At 41.5% G+C, this 14,923-nt stretch overlaps 1 protein-coding gene across 1 annotated transcript in view; it reads left to right on the forward strand.

Moving 5' to 3' along the window:
* Nucleotides 1–14,923, forward strand: part of Frmd3 (FERM domain containing 3) — a 255,835-nt gene that overhangs the window by 212,479 nt on the left and 28,433 nt on the right. Inside the window, exon 13 of the mRNA XM_026412474.2 lies at nt 6,516–6,640. Coding sequence (XP_026268259.1) covers nt 6,516–6,640 — 125 coding nt within the window. The remainder of the gene's footprint in view (nt 1–6,515; nt 6,641–14,923) is intronic.

The following is a 14,923-nucleotide window of genomic DNA, read 5'->3' on the forward strand; positions in this document are numbered from 1 at the left end:
ACTTCTCTTATAAATTGAGGTTTTCATAATTTAAGGAAATCAAGACTTCCTAGCTCAGGGCTTCTCAAGCCTTAACTTGCACAGGATCATCTGGGGATCCTTTTAAAATCAGATTCTGATTCAAAAGGCCAAATGATGTTCAATATTCTGCATTACTAACAAGCTCCCAGGTGATGGCCATTTGTCTGGTTCATGGACCACTCTTTGAGTAGCTGTGCTCTCCGGTGGTATTAGGGTGAAGGGAGCAGCTTGGCCAGAGTGAAAGCTTTTCTTGGAGGGCACTGAACCACCAAAAAGGGGCTGGAAATGAATACAGCCTGAGGCATCAATCAATTCCATTTCTCTTTTCTGGAATCTTTTAAAATCCCCCAAGATATTACCACAAACAAAGACTCACAGGCCTGATTTTCATGCTCTTTATTTGTCTTCTACCACCCTCTTTCATCTATATGTGAAAGACTACTAAGTTCATATCCTCAGGAAGCCTCTCTTGTCCTTGGTTCTTTGTCAGCATCCCTTAAATCTCTGATAGTACTGGGAAGAATTTGGTTAATGTAATGGTTTTAAACAAAGCAAGCTCTGGGAGGCCAAAGCTCTGTCCCTCTTTGTCCTCTCCATATTCTCCATTTCTTAACCCAGTGCTTGGTGTATAGTAGAATGCAGTACTTGTTTGTTGAATGAATTCATGAACTTCGAGGGTAACAGTAGCACCTCTGTTATTTTCTTTTGTGGATGAACTGTATTCTCAGCCCCATTATTTTTTATTTTAGATCTGAAGTCTGTCCAAGATGCTGCACTGTCAAACTTCACCTCTCCAGAGGCAGCATTGTGGTCAGAGCAGTGATGATATGTGATACTTTCCTGTTGGCAAATTCTCTTTCCCAGCAAGTAGCCAGCTGCATGGTAGAAAATTGTTTGTCTTAGACAATTATTTTATTTTCAAATTATTTCAGCTTCTTTGTTATGGCTGTCAAATAATGAGCTCTCCTCTGATGGTGGGCATCCAGAGATGACTGTTAGTATAGAATAGTGATGATAAGGCTTTAATTAAGCATCTTTCCTCACCCCTGAGATTCTACTCGTCAAACAATGACAGGTTCATGGACTCCTACTTCTGAGGTGTGTGTACAGAAAGACAGAAACAGACTGAGAATAATGTCTTGGAATTTTTATTGTTCTTCAAAAAAAGGAGCTGAAGTTAACTCTGATGTTAGGTCACTGATCATTTATTGATGAGAAGATCCACAAGCAAAACTCTCCTGGGTTGGTTACTGGGTAGAATCACTCTCCCGATCTGACACAGGCTGAAGCTCACTGAGCACAGGGCTGACTGTGCCAGTCACCTGGGCATGACAGCCATCACCAGGCTTCTCACAGGCAGCATTGATATCTGAATCAAGCACATTAGTCTTGGCTGTATTGCTTCCCAGCTTATAGCCTTGGGTAAGTCACTCAGCTTCCCAAATCATCAGTTTGCCCAGGTATAAAATGAGATTTATATATTGCTTTTCCTAGATTTTGTTGGGAGGATTATAAATCAAGTATTTTGAAGTTATAAAACCACACAATTGTATGTTTTGATAGTGTTATCATCTCTTATCCAAAAATGGGAAGGTAGGATCTGAAAGATACATTTGCATTAGTATTCCTGTGGATGAAGTTTTTGGAGGCTTGCTAGCAAGGCCAGCATTCCAAGAAGTGGTGAAAGAACTTCTGCAGCTTCATTCTACCTCTCTATTTTATGCCACCATTTTTGGGTCCTGAGTTTATCCATGTAAGTGTTACATAACCCTGGTTTCCTTATCTGTAAACATGGTATTTTTTCATGCCTATCTTAAAAGCATATTTGAGAAAAACCAGGAGGTAAGTTTAATACAAACCATGTTTTCCAGCATTAGAATCAACTTGCAGTTCCCAAAGGAAACCTTTCAACTTTAATAGCGTTCTTTGTGGCAGTCTTCTAGGAGACTTTTTTTACACCTGAGTGGGCTACAAAGTGGGTCAGGCCTTTTTCATAGTCAGCTGACGGACGGGTGGATTCTGAGAATGGAGTTACCTGACCTGTGTCTTGGCCTGGCCTGGGGAGATCCAGTCATAGAACCAGTTACCTCATGACAAGGCTTGGTGTTTTAGTCAGCTTTACACCACTATGACCAAGTGACCCAGCAAGAACAGCTTAGAGGAGGAAAAGTTCACTTTGGCTCATGGTTTCTTAGGTTCTGACCCTGGGCTGCTGACTTCACAGGTCTGGGTCGGAGGTGAGGCGAAGGGTGCCATGGAGGAAAGCAGCTTTAGACATGGCAACCAGGAAGAGGGACAGCTCTGTTCACCAGGGACAAAAAAATATAAACCCCCAAGTCATGCTCCCAGTGACCCACTTCCTCCAGTCCACTCCATCTGCCTATAGTTACCACCCAGTCAATCCATTCAAGTAGATTAATCCACTCATCAGGTTACAGCTCTCATAGTCTCATCATCTCACCTCTGAACATTCTTTCATTGTCTCACACATGAGATTTTGGGGGATATCTCATCTCTAAAATGTAACACTGGGTGTCTCCAAGGATTCATGTTATAGAGCTGTGGTTCTGGTGCACTGGTGTTGAGAGGTGGGACGTTAAGCAGTGGGGCCTTGTTTGGATCATGGAGGTCCTGAGTCTTTAGTTAAGTTATATAACCTCATCGTCATCTGTAAATATGGTATTTACCTTACCTATTTTACAAGTATACCGAGAAAGAAAATGATGAGATCAAGTGTATACAAATCACTTTCTTACCTAAAAAAAAAAGGGCCATTCAGATTCTGGTATTATATTATCATAGAACAACTGTGCTCTTGAGCTCTCACAATAAAGAAGCCTTGGCACCTTTAAAAGTCTGCAAACAAGATTAGGGTTAATGCTGCCACAAGCCAAGGAATATCTAAGGCTCCCAGAAGTTAGAAGAGGCAAGGAATGATCCTCTCTTGAAGGCTTTAGAGGGAATACGGTCCTGGAAATTCTTGGATTTTCTATTTCCAAACTTCAGAATTTTGAGCAAATAAACCTAATGTTTTAAGACACACACACACACACACACACACACACACACACAAATCTGCAAAGGGAAAATGAGGTGAAAAAAGGAAATTTTAGACTAAAGGAGGTGGGTAGGTATACTAGTGGATTTGAGCTGATATAACAAAATATCATAGGCTGGGTGGTTTATAAAGAAGAAAAAATATTTCTCTATTTTTTATAATTTATTTCTCTCTATATTTCTCTATGACAAAATACCATTGGCTGGGAAGCCTATGATCAAGGCACTGGCAGAATAGATGTCTTGTGAGGGTCTGTTTTCTCACAGATGGTGCCTTCTTGCTGTGTCCTCACATGGTAGAAGGCAAAAATAAGCTCCCTCAGACTTCTTTTAAGGCCCTACCTCTTGGTACCATCACATTGGAGGTTATTTCAACAAATGAATTCTAAGGGGACATAAGCATTCAGACCATAGCAGTGGGGAAAGGTAGGAAACTTGGATTTGTTTCCTCATTTTGCTTGCTCTGTCCCCCAACCTGCCGTAATATCATGGTTTGAAGCCCTGGATTATTTGTGCTCCCGGGAAATCCCTAGTCATAGCCACCTTTGTGTTTATCTGAGTCTAAATAATGTTCCTCTCTGTATTCTGTTACTGGAGAGTCTCAGGGTTGTAATTCCCTACAAGAACCATCTGGTCAACCCTGGGCAGATCTCTAAGCCCTTGTAGTAGCTATGGGCCTTACTATAGTGGAGCGCCTGGGGCCTGTGAGTGTAGGGGCTGAGCCAGCATCTTCCTGACCATCCAGTGTTAAGGATGACCCATGTCTTGAAGGTAAATCTGTCCCCAAACCAGCCATTTGCTGGACATTGCAATATTGGTTGAGGCAGGAGGATGCTTGCAGTCTTCAGCCAGAGAATGTTGGGAGGAGGACTGATGGACAGTTAAAGACTCTTCATAAAGACTTGCTAAGGATTCATTGTTGTAGCGTAAACAGTGATTTTTCAGAGATAAGAAGAGTTGCCAGCTTAAATGGTTGGCATGGTCAGTCACGGGGCAGAACAAATCAGGGTTGTTTTGTGCAAGAAATTAATATATGGGTGTTAGGGTTTAGATGTGAGGTGTCCCCCAAAAGCTCATGCGTGAAACAATGCAAGAAAGTTTAGAGATGAAATGATTGGGTTGTAAGAGGTTTAACCTAATTAATGAATTAATCCCCAATAGGGATTAACTGAGTGGTAACAGAAAGCAGGCTGGATGTGGCTAAAGGAGATATGTCTCTGAGGATTTTGCCGTTAGGGGATTTATTTTGTCCATGAGGGGGGTGTTTTCTTGCTCTCTCTGCTTCCTGAGGCTATGTTCCCAGCTGCTTTCCTCCTCTATACCCTTCCCCATGATGTTCTGCCTCATCTCAGGAGGTATGGAGTTGGCCATCTATGAACTGAGATCTCTGAAACCATGAGCCCCAGAACAAGTTTTCCTTTTTAAAATTGTTCTTGTCAGGTCTTTTTGTCATAGCAGCCAAAAAGCTGATTAAAACAATGGACATCTCAGAAGTCAGAAAGCTAGAAAATCCATGCAAAGCATAGCAGTGTGTTGCACTAGGACAGACAGAATCACAGTCATTAATGACCACAGGGTCAGAAGAAATTCCATGAAAACTCAAAAACTGAGAACCATTGACAATAAAGAAGGAATCTCCTCCCTCCTCCCTCCCTTTCCTTCTTCCTTCTTTCCTTCCTCTCTTATCTTGCTCCCTCCCTCTTTTTCCCTCTCTTTCTTCTCTTTGTAAGAATTTCTCTCTCCCTATTTTTTTCCTTGTAAACTCTACCATACTCACTAGGACTTGCCTCAGGCATCAGTTCCCCTGCAAGGTCCTCCCTGGCTCTCCCCTTACTCACCAGGATCTGGTGCCCCTCCTTAGTACTCCACTGGGACCCTGGGTCATCAGTCTCCTTCATGAGATGTGTGTTTTTCCAGTGGTGTCTATAGCACATCAATGACTCATGAAGTGAAATAATGGTCAAGGCCAGCATTTCAAACAAAATAAAATAGATTTTTTTTAAATAAAAGCAAATCACACATAGCTGTGGGTAAACATAAAACACTTATTTTCCTTGTGGGCCTTCCTGCATTTCATAATGCAGTTCTCAGAGAAGAAAGTTTGAAAATCCTGGTTCTGGACAGTGAGTTGCTTAAGGCGGCAGGGGAGCTATACCCCTGCTAGTACAAGGCAGACCTTCATACCCGTTAGCTATATTGTAAGTGGCTGAGGAATGAGGTAAGCAAAGGACTCTGTGATTAAGCAAGTCCCTATAAATTTCTTCCAGTTAGTTCCATCTGTTAATTCAAGATGTTAAAAGACATCCTGTTCCTCCCCTCTTCATCCCAGGTCTAGCTCAGGCTAGAAGGCAGTCCCTCCACCAGGCCTAGGAGCACCTATGCCAGTCTGAAATGACAACATGCCAAACCAGGATTACACTTGGTTTACTTTGGCTTTAAACCTGAGCACCCTTAACACAATGAAAAACAAGACACCTTAGGGCAGACAGAGATGGCCAGGTCAGCCCTCTCTGCCCTTATTGAGGCAGGGAATGATCAGTACACCAATGACTGCACAGAGACAGAGGTGACATGCAGATAGCTGTGAAAGAACAGAGAGCAGTATGAGAAAGTGATAGACGGAGGGAGGGAGAGAGTGAATCTTTGTCTCTGTTGTCAGGAGCCATCCAGGAAGGCTTCAAAGGGCAGGAGACATTTGACAACATCTTAGAAGGAATTGTTGGTTTTAGTTTTGACGGGAAACAGGGGAGGGGAAGGGTGCCAGTCATCCACCTGCAGGTCCCCACCTCCTTGTCTGGCAGGACAGACAGCTGGTCTCCTTGCAGTAGGCAGTGCAAACAGGCTCCCCAGCTGTCAGGCAATAGTTTTGATGGACACCTAAACAGTTTCCTTGCCATCTGCTGTTGCCATAGCCACTGGTGTGAATGTTCCTTCCCAAAGGAGGAACAGACCTGGATTTCATAGCTGGCTGGTGAGAAGGGTGAATGGGAATATTAATCACTGGACATCCAGCTACAGAAAGATAGCTTGTAGCTGTAGCACATCTGTGCCATCCATCTGGCAGGGTCTTTTGGTGCTTGTTCTATTCCTCTGAGCCACACCCTTCATTCACCTTTCTGCATATCTAGTTCAGTGATAGCTGACACCTATGTTTCCTGTATCTTCTTAAAATGTTCACATCTTCATCTGACATTCCCAGGTCTGATGGCATCTGGGGAACTACATTTTCTTTTCCTGGGTTGCATTGGAACACATAGATGTTTGTCAGGATCTTAAGGGCAAGAAGGGTGGTGGGTCTTGAGTTTTATGTCACCTTTATTTCTAGCTCAATCCATTGTGTGTGTCTAGAGGCACTTCTCAGCTTGGGTAGCCCTGAGAGAGAAGGGGTCAGCTCTCACAAAGGACATCAACTCGGTTTGGCTTTTGTCTGTTCTCAGAGTCAGCATTACTCAGAGTCGCAGCTCCCACTCCTTGAACAAACAGCTCATCATTAACATGGAGCCCCTGCAGCCCCTTCTTCCTTCTCCCATTGAGCAGGAAGAGGAACTTCCCCTGGGTGAAGGTAAGTCAGCCACTTCATTCTAGAAATCTGCTTTGGAAGAATGAAGAAGCACCAATTTTATGTATGCTGGGAAATGGGTTGAGTCAGGGGCCTCAGTGAGCCATACACTATGTTTTAGTAAATACATTCTTTTTCAGTCAGAAGTCTGTGTGATATTGGGAGTTCTATCCATTTTTCTTGGAAGTTTTACTGATGTAAGTTTTTCTAAGATTGCATGGGAAAACAGTAATGGTGTTGGACCTAAACTGTACAATGTGGTACCCACTAGCCATGGAGGCTATTTAAAATCAAGTTTAAATCCATTAAAGGTAAAATTCCAATTCCTCAATCACACTACCAGATTTTCAGTTCCTAGTGGCCACGTGTGGTTGATGGCTGCCATACTGGAATCTGAGGCTGAGAACATTTCCATTATTGTAGAAAGTCCTCTTGAAAGGTGATGTTTTCTACTCCATCACAGTTCAGTTGGTGGTTATAAAGAATTCTCCACAAGTATCTCTGTGCTGCTCATCCTCTTTTTGCCTCAGTATTTTCCTAGTCTCTTTTCCACAAGCACCTTGTCTAATAGTTTTGATACAGACTAAAATACATGGTGCCTACTTTAACCCCCAAACCATTATATTTTTTAAGATGATAATATGTGTGCTGATAGACTCATTCTCTTCCCTTTCCTCCTGACCCTTCTATTGCTCCTCTTTTTCTTCCTTCTCCTTCATGAGAGAAAGGGAAAAATCTCACCGTACATGGTAAGGCAAGTCTCAGACACATGGTAAGGCAAATCTCAGATTCTTACTAACCTCAAAGTAAACCAAAAACAAATGCACACAAAATAAGGTTTTCTGAATACAAATATAGTATGCTTTCCCTTAACTTTAATACAGTATTTTTTTTGTTTTATCATTAAAAATGTAGATACTTGGAAATGTAAGAGGGCAGGACTCCTTGTCCCTGAAATATCACCTTTACCCCAGTCTCAAATCAAGAATTCCTTCCACAAAAGCTTTTTGAGTTCTTAGTAAGAGTTTGCCTTGGAAAACAAATACACTTGAGAGAAGCAGAAGTAACCAACTTACACTGAATTGCGAAGAATTTTACTAAATATTTTTCTGAGAGAATGCTTTGATGGTTAGAAGGGGAACTGAGGAACTAGATACCAAAAATACCATGGTAGAGAGAAAGTGTGAAACATATGGAGAATGGGATCTCAGAAGATGCCTTCTGTATCCATCTGGGCCACAAGATATGGTGATTATGAGAACAGGCTGGCTATAATGGCCTTTTTAATCTGTCCTGCCAACTAATGCTGTAAGTTCCACAGTAAAATACTTTTCTTAACCATGAGTCTCTGGATCCATGTTGCTTTTCTCTCTTTCTCTTTGTGTATGTGTGTTTTGCAAATGAAAGAAAATGTTTTGTGTTTTTCACTTCTGGTTACTGATGATTTTATGGGCTTCATCCCATATTCCTGAAATATTGCTTTGAGGGAAAAATCACTTTTTCTTAAGGTTTATGATTATTTCAAGGTAGAATGAGAGAGGACATGACTAATGCAGTAAATAATGGGAGAAAGAATAGTGTATGCATGAAATTGTGACTCCACATTATCTGCAAAATGGAGAATAGCCAGGTATGGTGGCACACACCTCTAATCCCAGCAGTGGGGAGGCTGAGGCAGGAGAATTGTGAGTTCAAAGCCAGCCTTAGCAATTTAGTGAGGCCCTGAGCAACTCAGTGAGACCCTGTCTCTGAATAAAATCTAAAAATGGGCTGGGGATGTGGCTCAGTGGTTGAGCACCCCTGAGTTCAATCCCTAGTAACGAGAGAGAGAGAGAGAGAGAGAGAGAGAGAGAGAGAGAGAGAGAGAAAGAGAGAGAGAGAGAAAATAAATAGAAATAAAAGTTGGTACACCAGACAGGTTGAATGGTTGGCAAGGGGAATACAAAACTCTAGGCCATTTCTGAAGTTCCCCTAGGACGTGAAGAGGAGGCTGGGTAAGCTTTACTCTGAACCTGTCACCCCATTCCATTAGAAGCTTCCATTTGGCTCCATTTTCTATAGAGATATTTTAATGCTAAATACTAGCCTTTTCTTTCACATAACAAAAGGATGCATGGAAGACAAACAATTATAGGTAAGTGCAATACAAATGCAAAATTTCATCATATGGAGTAGGAATCCATTAACTGTCTTTTCAATTTTCCCTGTTTGAAAGATTCATCTTAATTTTTTTTTACCAGCTGTGAAGCCAAATTGATGTCTCTCTCTTAGAAGTTCATAAGAGCTCTGTCAATATCTAGTAAAATTTTTTCCTCTAGGAGGTTTGTCCCCTTAAAGGACACCTTCATGGATTTTGAAGCTCAGGTAAAAACCTTCTAGAATGGTAGAATAAATTTAAAAGGAAGACAAGTAGAAACAAAAATTTGTTAATTATTCAAACAGTGAAATGATCCTCCCAGTGTAGAGTAAGAGCAGAGTCATCCTAGTCACCACAAATTTCAAAGCAGGATTCCTAGAGTACATGAAGATTTGTGTTCTCAATACCATTCTGTTGTGACTACCAGTCAAATTTCTATTCCATACATGTCTGTTGTCTTTATCAGGCAATGGTATTCAGACAATCCTCAAGATGAATACTGGTTTTACAGGTTTATGTCTTCCTGATATGTAAAGAGAAGAGAGGCAGAGAATACAGCTCTAAACTAAGATGGTCTTCCACCTTTGTGGATGAGTCCTGTTTCTGGCTGTTTGTGCACGAACAGTATGATGAATTCTGTTTCATCCTTCCATTCTGCTATTTCAGGATGTTTTTATGTGTGAGCAAGAAGAAAGTTTAAAAAGTGTAGAAATTCATTCATTCCTTAATACAGCTATAACAAATGCCACTCACATAACCGGTCAACCACATTTACCTGGGCATATTGCTATGAACTATGCAGATGAAGATGTTCCTTCTTCCCTGGAGGCTCACAGCAGGTTGGGGAGAAGACAGTGGATCACAGAGGTGCTGAGTAAGTCAGGCCTCTGCTGACTGAACTGTGTGTTCACTTTTCTGCCTGCTTCTAGGATCTCAGTGCCTCAAGCTGTTGGGAGAGTGACTTGTCCCTTAGTCACCATGGAGTGTCTGCCGTAAAATCAGTGAGCAGTGGAATGAACAAGACAAGATTGATAGAAAGATAGAGATGTGAGTGGTCTGCTCCAGCCGCAGCAATGCATGTGTGGTTGGAGGAAAGAGTACATAGGAAAATGCTGAGGGTGAGGTAGAAAGCTAGGAAAGGGCCAGATCAGAATGGGTCTTCTATGACTTGCTGAAGTATTTAGACTTTATTTAACCTGAGAGCAACTGGGAAGCATTGAAGGGTTTCAAGTATGGAGATGATGTCACTGGAATTGTTTTTTGTATCTCTCTGGTGGTATGTGAAAAATGGATTCAGGTGAATTTGGTGGTATGTGGAGAACAGATTCAGGCGAATATGACTGGAGCTGAATTTTTAACTTCAGTATTATTGACCCCTTGAAATGACATTTCTTTGTTGGCACACTGTGTGTTGTAGGGTGTTTAGCAGCATCCCTGGCTTCTACCTAGTAGATGCCTATAGCACCCCGCAAGTCTTAACAATCTGAAATATCTCCATATATTTAGCCAGATGTTCCCTGGGGAGCAAAATGGCTTTCTTGCTAACAACCATTGAGTTGGAGGCATAGAGACCACCCAGGGACAACTGAAACAACCCAAAAAATAAATAGACAAAGTCTGAAGGGCTGAAAGAGTGAGCCTAGGAGGAGGAAATGGATTCAAGACTTGTTGGCAGGACCATCATCAAGACAGACCACTAACAACATAGCAGGAATGTGGCCCGTGGGCTTCTACCGTCCAGTCCTGTCTTTGACTCGAAGATATTGAGTGAAAAAACTATGACTTATTTATTTCAAATATGAAACAAATGAAATATGGGAAGGTTTAAATGGCATGTCAACATCACCCAAGAAATCAATGGCAAAAAAAAATGGTTAGGTGTTGGAATGACCAAGAGAGTGGCTATTGTTTTTCTGAGCATTAAATACAGAGTGTCGGAGCCTTGGATATCCCTGCTTACTTTTGATGTCGCCTTCCCCATCTCTGTGTGATGGCTCAGATTCTTGTTTGGAGGAGTTTCAAATCATATGCATTTTAGAATGGATTCATAAACAGGTCAAGATTGGCAGCCCAGGTGCTATTAAAAGAGTTGTCTAATTAGGAATTTTTTTAAAAAATCAAAATTGTAGAAGTAGAATGGTCTTAACCCTGACCCTTGGAAGCCACATCTCTCTTAGGTCATGGGAAGGTTCTGGTGCCTTGTTTCATAAGGTGCCCTTGGTGGCAGAATTCTTGCTGCTGCCATGGCTCCCTGAGGTCATGGCCACCGATTTGTCAGACAAGTTCTTTTCATTCATCCCAGAATTTCAAGTTTCTCAAAGACAGCTGGGCAGAGTATTAATGCCCAGATCAACCCAGCAGTATTCTGGAAACACATGTGACCTCATCCACCCAAAGGACAGCTGGAGGATTAGCTCTGAAGTGGGCTGTGTCTGTGTAGAGGAAAAATAAAATCAGTTCCTAGGCACCACTCTGCAACAGGAATGTTTTCGTGCTCACCCAAAAGTTGCTTGGCTACGGGATCCAAGGGAATTTCTGTAGTGGAAAATTTTAGATGAGAATGGCAAGACATTTGAAAACTGAAAGTGCCACTTTAGAGCTTTTCAGTATTTCAAATGAAGAAAATATTGAGAGTGGGAATTGTTCTGGTAGAAAATGTCACTTTAAGGAGTCATTAATTTGAATAAATTCACATGCAAAGTGGAGCAGGTTTTCCAACAGTATATATAGCAACATGCTCATGTTTTATTGGTGGAGTGTTTCTCTCATTATGGAAGAAATTTGGATTTTAGTAGAGAAGAGGGATGAAATTAATCACATGAGACTTGGTAACTGGCAATTACTGACACACAATGAAGATCCTTCTTGTCTGCCATAGCAGTGGTGCGGGCTGGTATAATTAAACATGGCAGAAAAGCCATGCTTTTCCCCCTGGGTGGGTAAAACAAAATGAGTTGAAAATATTTGAAACCCTACTTCTGGGCAAGTGAAAGCACAGTAGAGACCCCAGAAGTTCCATGATGGGAGGATCTTGAGAGTGCAATGCTGTTGGGTTAAGTGGAGGTTTGATGCTGCATTTCCATGTGCCTGAGAAAGTGCTCATGTCAAAGCATAGATGGAATTAAAGTAAAACTAACTCCCCAAGCTACACTTTAGCACTGTCTCTGTAAATATTTGTGTGTGTGTGTGTGTGTGTTTGTGCACATTGTGTTTGTGCATATTGAGTATGCATGTATGCTTGTGTCCTGGATGAAACAGGGCATGCATATGTGAAAGGGAGGAGACAGAGGTCTTTAAAGGTTGCTTACAGTATACATCCCTAACCAAAGGTGGCTTAATATGGCATCATTGAAACTCTAGAAAGACTGAATGTGAACATGTGAAGGCATTTGAGCTTGTAAGGTGCTATCTTGATCCCTCAAGTATGCTGCACTCTTGATCCCACCTGCCTCCCTCCCCAGCACACAGCAGGAATATGGAACACACAGCACACAGCAGTGGGTCCACTGCAGGCCTCTCAACCTCCTAACAGGCAGAGCCTTTCGTACCCTGCACAGTTGCTCCCATCCCATCATTGAAGTCTCTGACAGCCCCTTGCTGTGGTTCCACCATGGTGAGTTCCTTTCCTTTGTGTCCACCCACTGTGGTGTCCTCCCTGCCTATCCAATATGAACCTTCTCCTCCCTCTGCTTTCTCTTCCTGGTGTTCCATGGCTATGGTCAAACAGATTTACCCTGTGCTTACCTTTCCAGTGTCCCCTCCCTCCACCATTTTCACCTGTTAAGCCAATTCTTCCCTTTGTCGGGACACACATGTTAATAGTGATGCACTAGTCTTTTAAAAATGTCTCTTCTGTGTGTCTCACGGAACAATAGTAATTGCTTATAAACCCCGTGGAACCTCCTTTCTCCTCATAGTTACTGTTACCTGGGGATGGCAGACACATCAGCATCAGCTTCAACTGTACTTGTCCCTGCTGCAGAGTTTTGGGATTTTTATTTGCTTTATTTTCTCATTATGTAACCACTATGTCACCTTCCAAAAACTCCAAAAATTACTAAAAAGCATTGATGAGCAGAAGAAAGTCACCTCCTAGATCATCACTTTCCTAGAGGCAACCAATAACACTTTAGCAATTTCCTTTCCCATGTATTTTAATGTGACTGTGATCATCCTGTGTATATCCCACTGTTTGCTTAATGTTAAAGATACTAGAGCATGTGCGTGTTTCATAAATTGAACTACAGGTCAAATAAGGAATTTAGGAACATGTTAAATACAAATACAGACAAACAGATTAATATCCCAAATTAGGAGAAACTCACATAAAACACGGTTTTACAGATCAATTTAACACTGCAGGTGCTTGGGCTATCCTTAAGTTTCCCATTTAAAGGCAGCTGCAGTGTCCCACTGCTGACAGGCGCATGGCAGTTGAACTCACCTCTGCAGGAGCTAGGAGGCCTCCACAAAGCTGAGGACAGCCTCTGCTTTTATTTATAATTGCAGTATCAGAATCAAAACTTCAAAGTCATCGTCACACCTATTGAATCCCTGAAGAAAACACCGTGGTTTGGTCGGTAGCTCCTCTAGGGTAAGAGATGCCGAGTGCATCAGAGGAAAAGATAAAGGCCTGAGCCAGCTCTGCAGACTCACATTTGTAGTCACTTCAAAAGCTTTTCATCTCCCCTTTGTGAGCGTTTCTTTGGAGCTGTTTCCATCCTTGGAACTCTGGTTTCTGGTATTTACTGACAACTTAAGTACTCATAAGAAGGTTGTATCACTTGAAAGAGATCTTTGAAATTTTAAATATTTCCAGCATTGTGAAGGAGGTAAATGCCTTGTTTCCCACATAAGTTGAATCCATCTTATCTTGCAGTGATTATGTAGCTTATATCTTAAAATAACAACAGTGTGTTTCATGTTAGTTCTGCAGTTGGCTAATTCTCCACAAATAATTCCTTTTGTGGGATATAGAATTCCTCAGTGGAAACATCTTGAGATGCCAACAGTGTAGATCTATATAGTTCAGTGTGGTTCTATAGGCTTGACCAATTTTCCACAAATAGTTCATTTTATGGATTATAGTACTTCTCTGTGTAAACATAGCAACCATTCAGGTAGTTGCTCCATTTCTGCATTAATGTCTTGGACAAGAGAGGAAATATAAACTCTAGTCTTGGCTACTCCACCAAGTAGGATGACCATAGACAAGACCCTTCAGCTTTCCAGTATTCATTTGCTTAATCTATAAAACAAGTTTAGAGCTTTCTAGCTCTAAACTCTGGCTTTGAATCTTCTGCTGAAGGTAAAAATGGTAAAACAAAAACAAAAACAAAAAACCCAAACATCCAAGACTATCGCTTGAGGTCTTTTTAATAAGAATGGGAACTTGAGAAGTAAGCCAATCTCAAAAAACCAAATGCTGAAAGTTTTCTCTGATATAGACAGGCTGATTCGTAGTGGGGTTGGGAGGGGGAGCAGGGGAAGATTAGACACATGGTAGATAGAGCAAAGGAGAAGAAAGGGGAAGGAGGAGGCAAGGGAGTAAAAAAAGATGGTGGAAAGAGATGGACATCAGTACATGTATGAAAAAGACATGAATGGTGTGAATATACTTTGTATTCAGAGAGATGAAAAATTGTGCTCGGTGTATATAATATGATTGTAATACATTCTGCTGTCATATACAATAAATCAGAATAAAAAAAATTTTTAAAATCCAATAAAAGGGCCATCATTTGAGGGGACAAAAAGAATGGGAACTTGGGAACAGTAATATTTTTCAATGCTTTTGAAGGCTAAAGAGGAACATTGAAGATGGTCCTGTACAGTGTTCAGCAAAGTATAACCCACGGCCACCCAGCATCCATTCATTTTTTTGGTCTTGGAGCCAGCAGTTACGCTTTAAATTATTATATAATCACCTGCATTATAGCCTTAATTTTACCTCTCAGCCTTCAAAACTTCATATGCACAATCTGGATCTTCAGATAAAAAGTTTGTGGACTCCTGATCTAACACATCCTCTCAGAATTCTTCTAGAAATTAAGTCTGGAGAGGTGAGGCAGTTTGCCCAAAGTCATACTGGGTAAATATTGAGGCTGGGATTAGATTATTGAAGCTGGTCCTCAGATTCTTGACCCAGG

Source organism: Urocitellus parryii, chromosome 4, assembly GCF_045843805.1.
Source record: "Urocitellus parryii isolate mUroPar1 chromosome 4, mUroPar1.hap1, whole genome shotgun sequence".
Taxonomy (NCBI): Eukaryota; Metazoa; Chordata; class Mammalia; order Rodentia; family Sciuridae; genus Urocitellus; species Urocitellus parryii.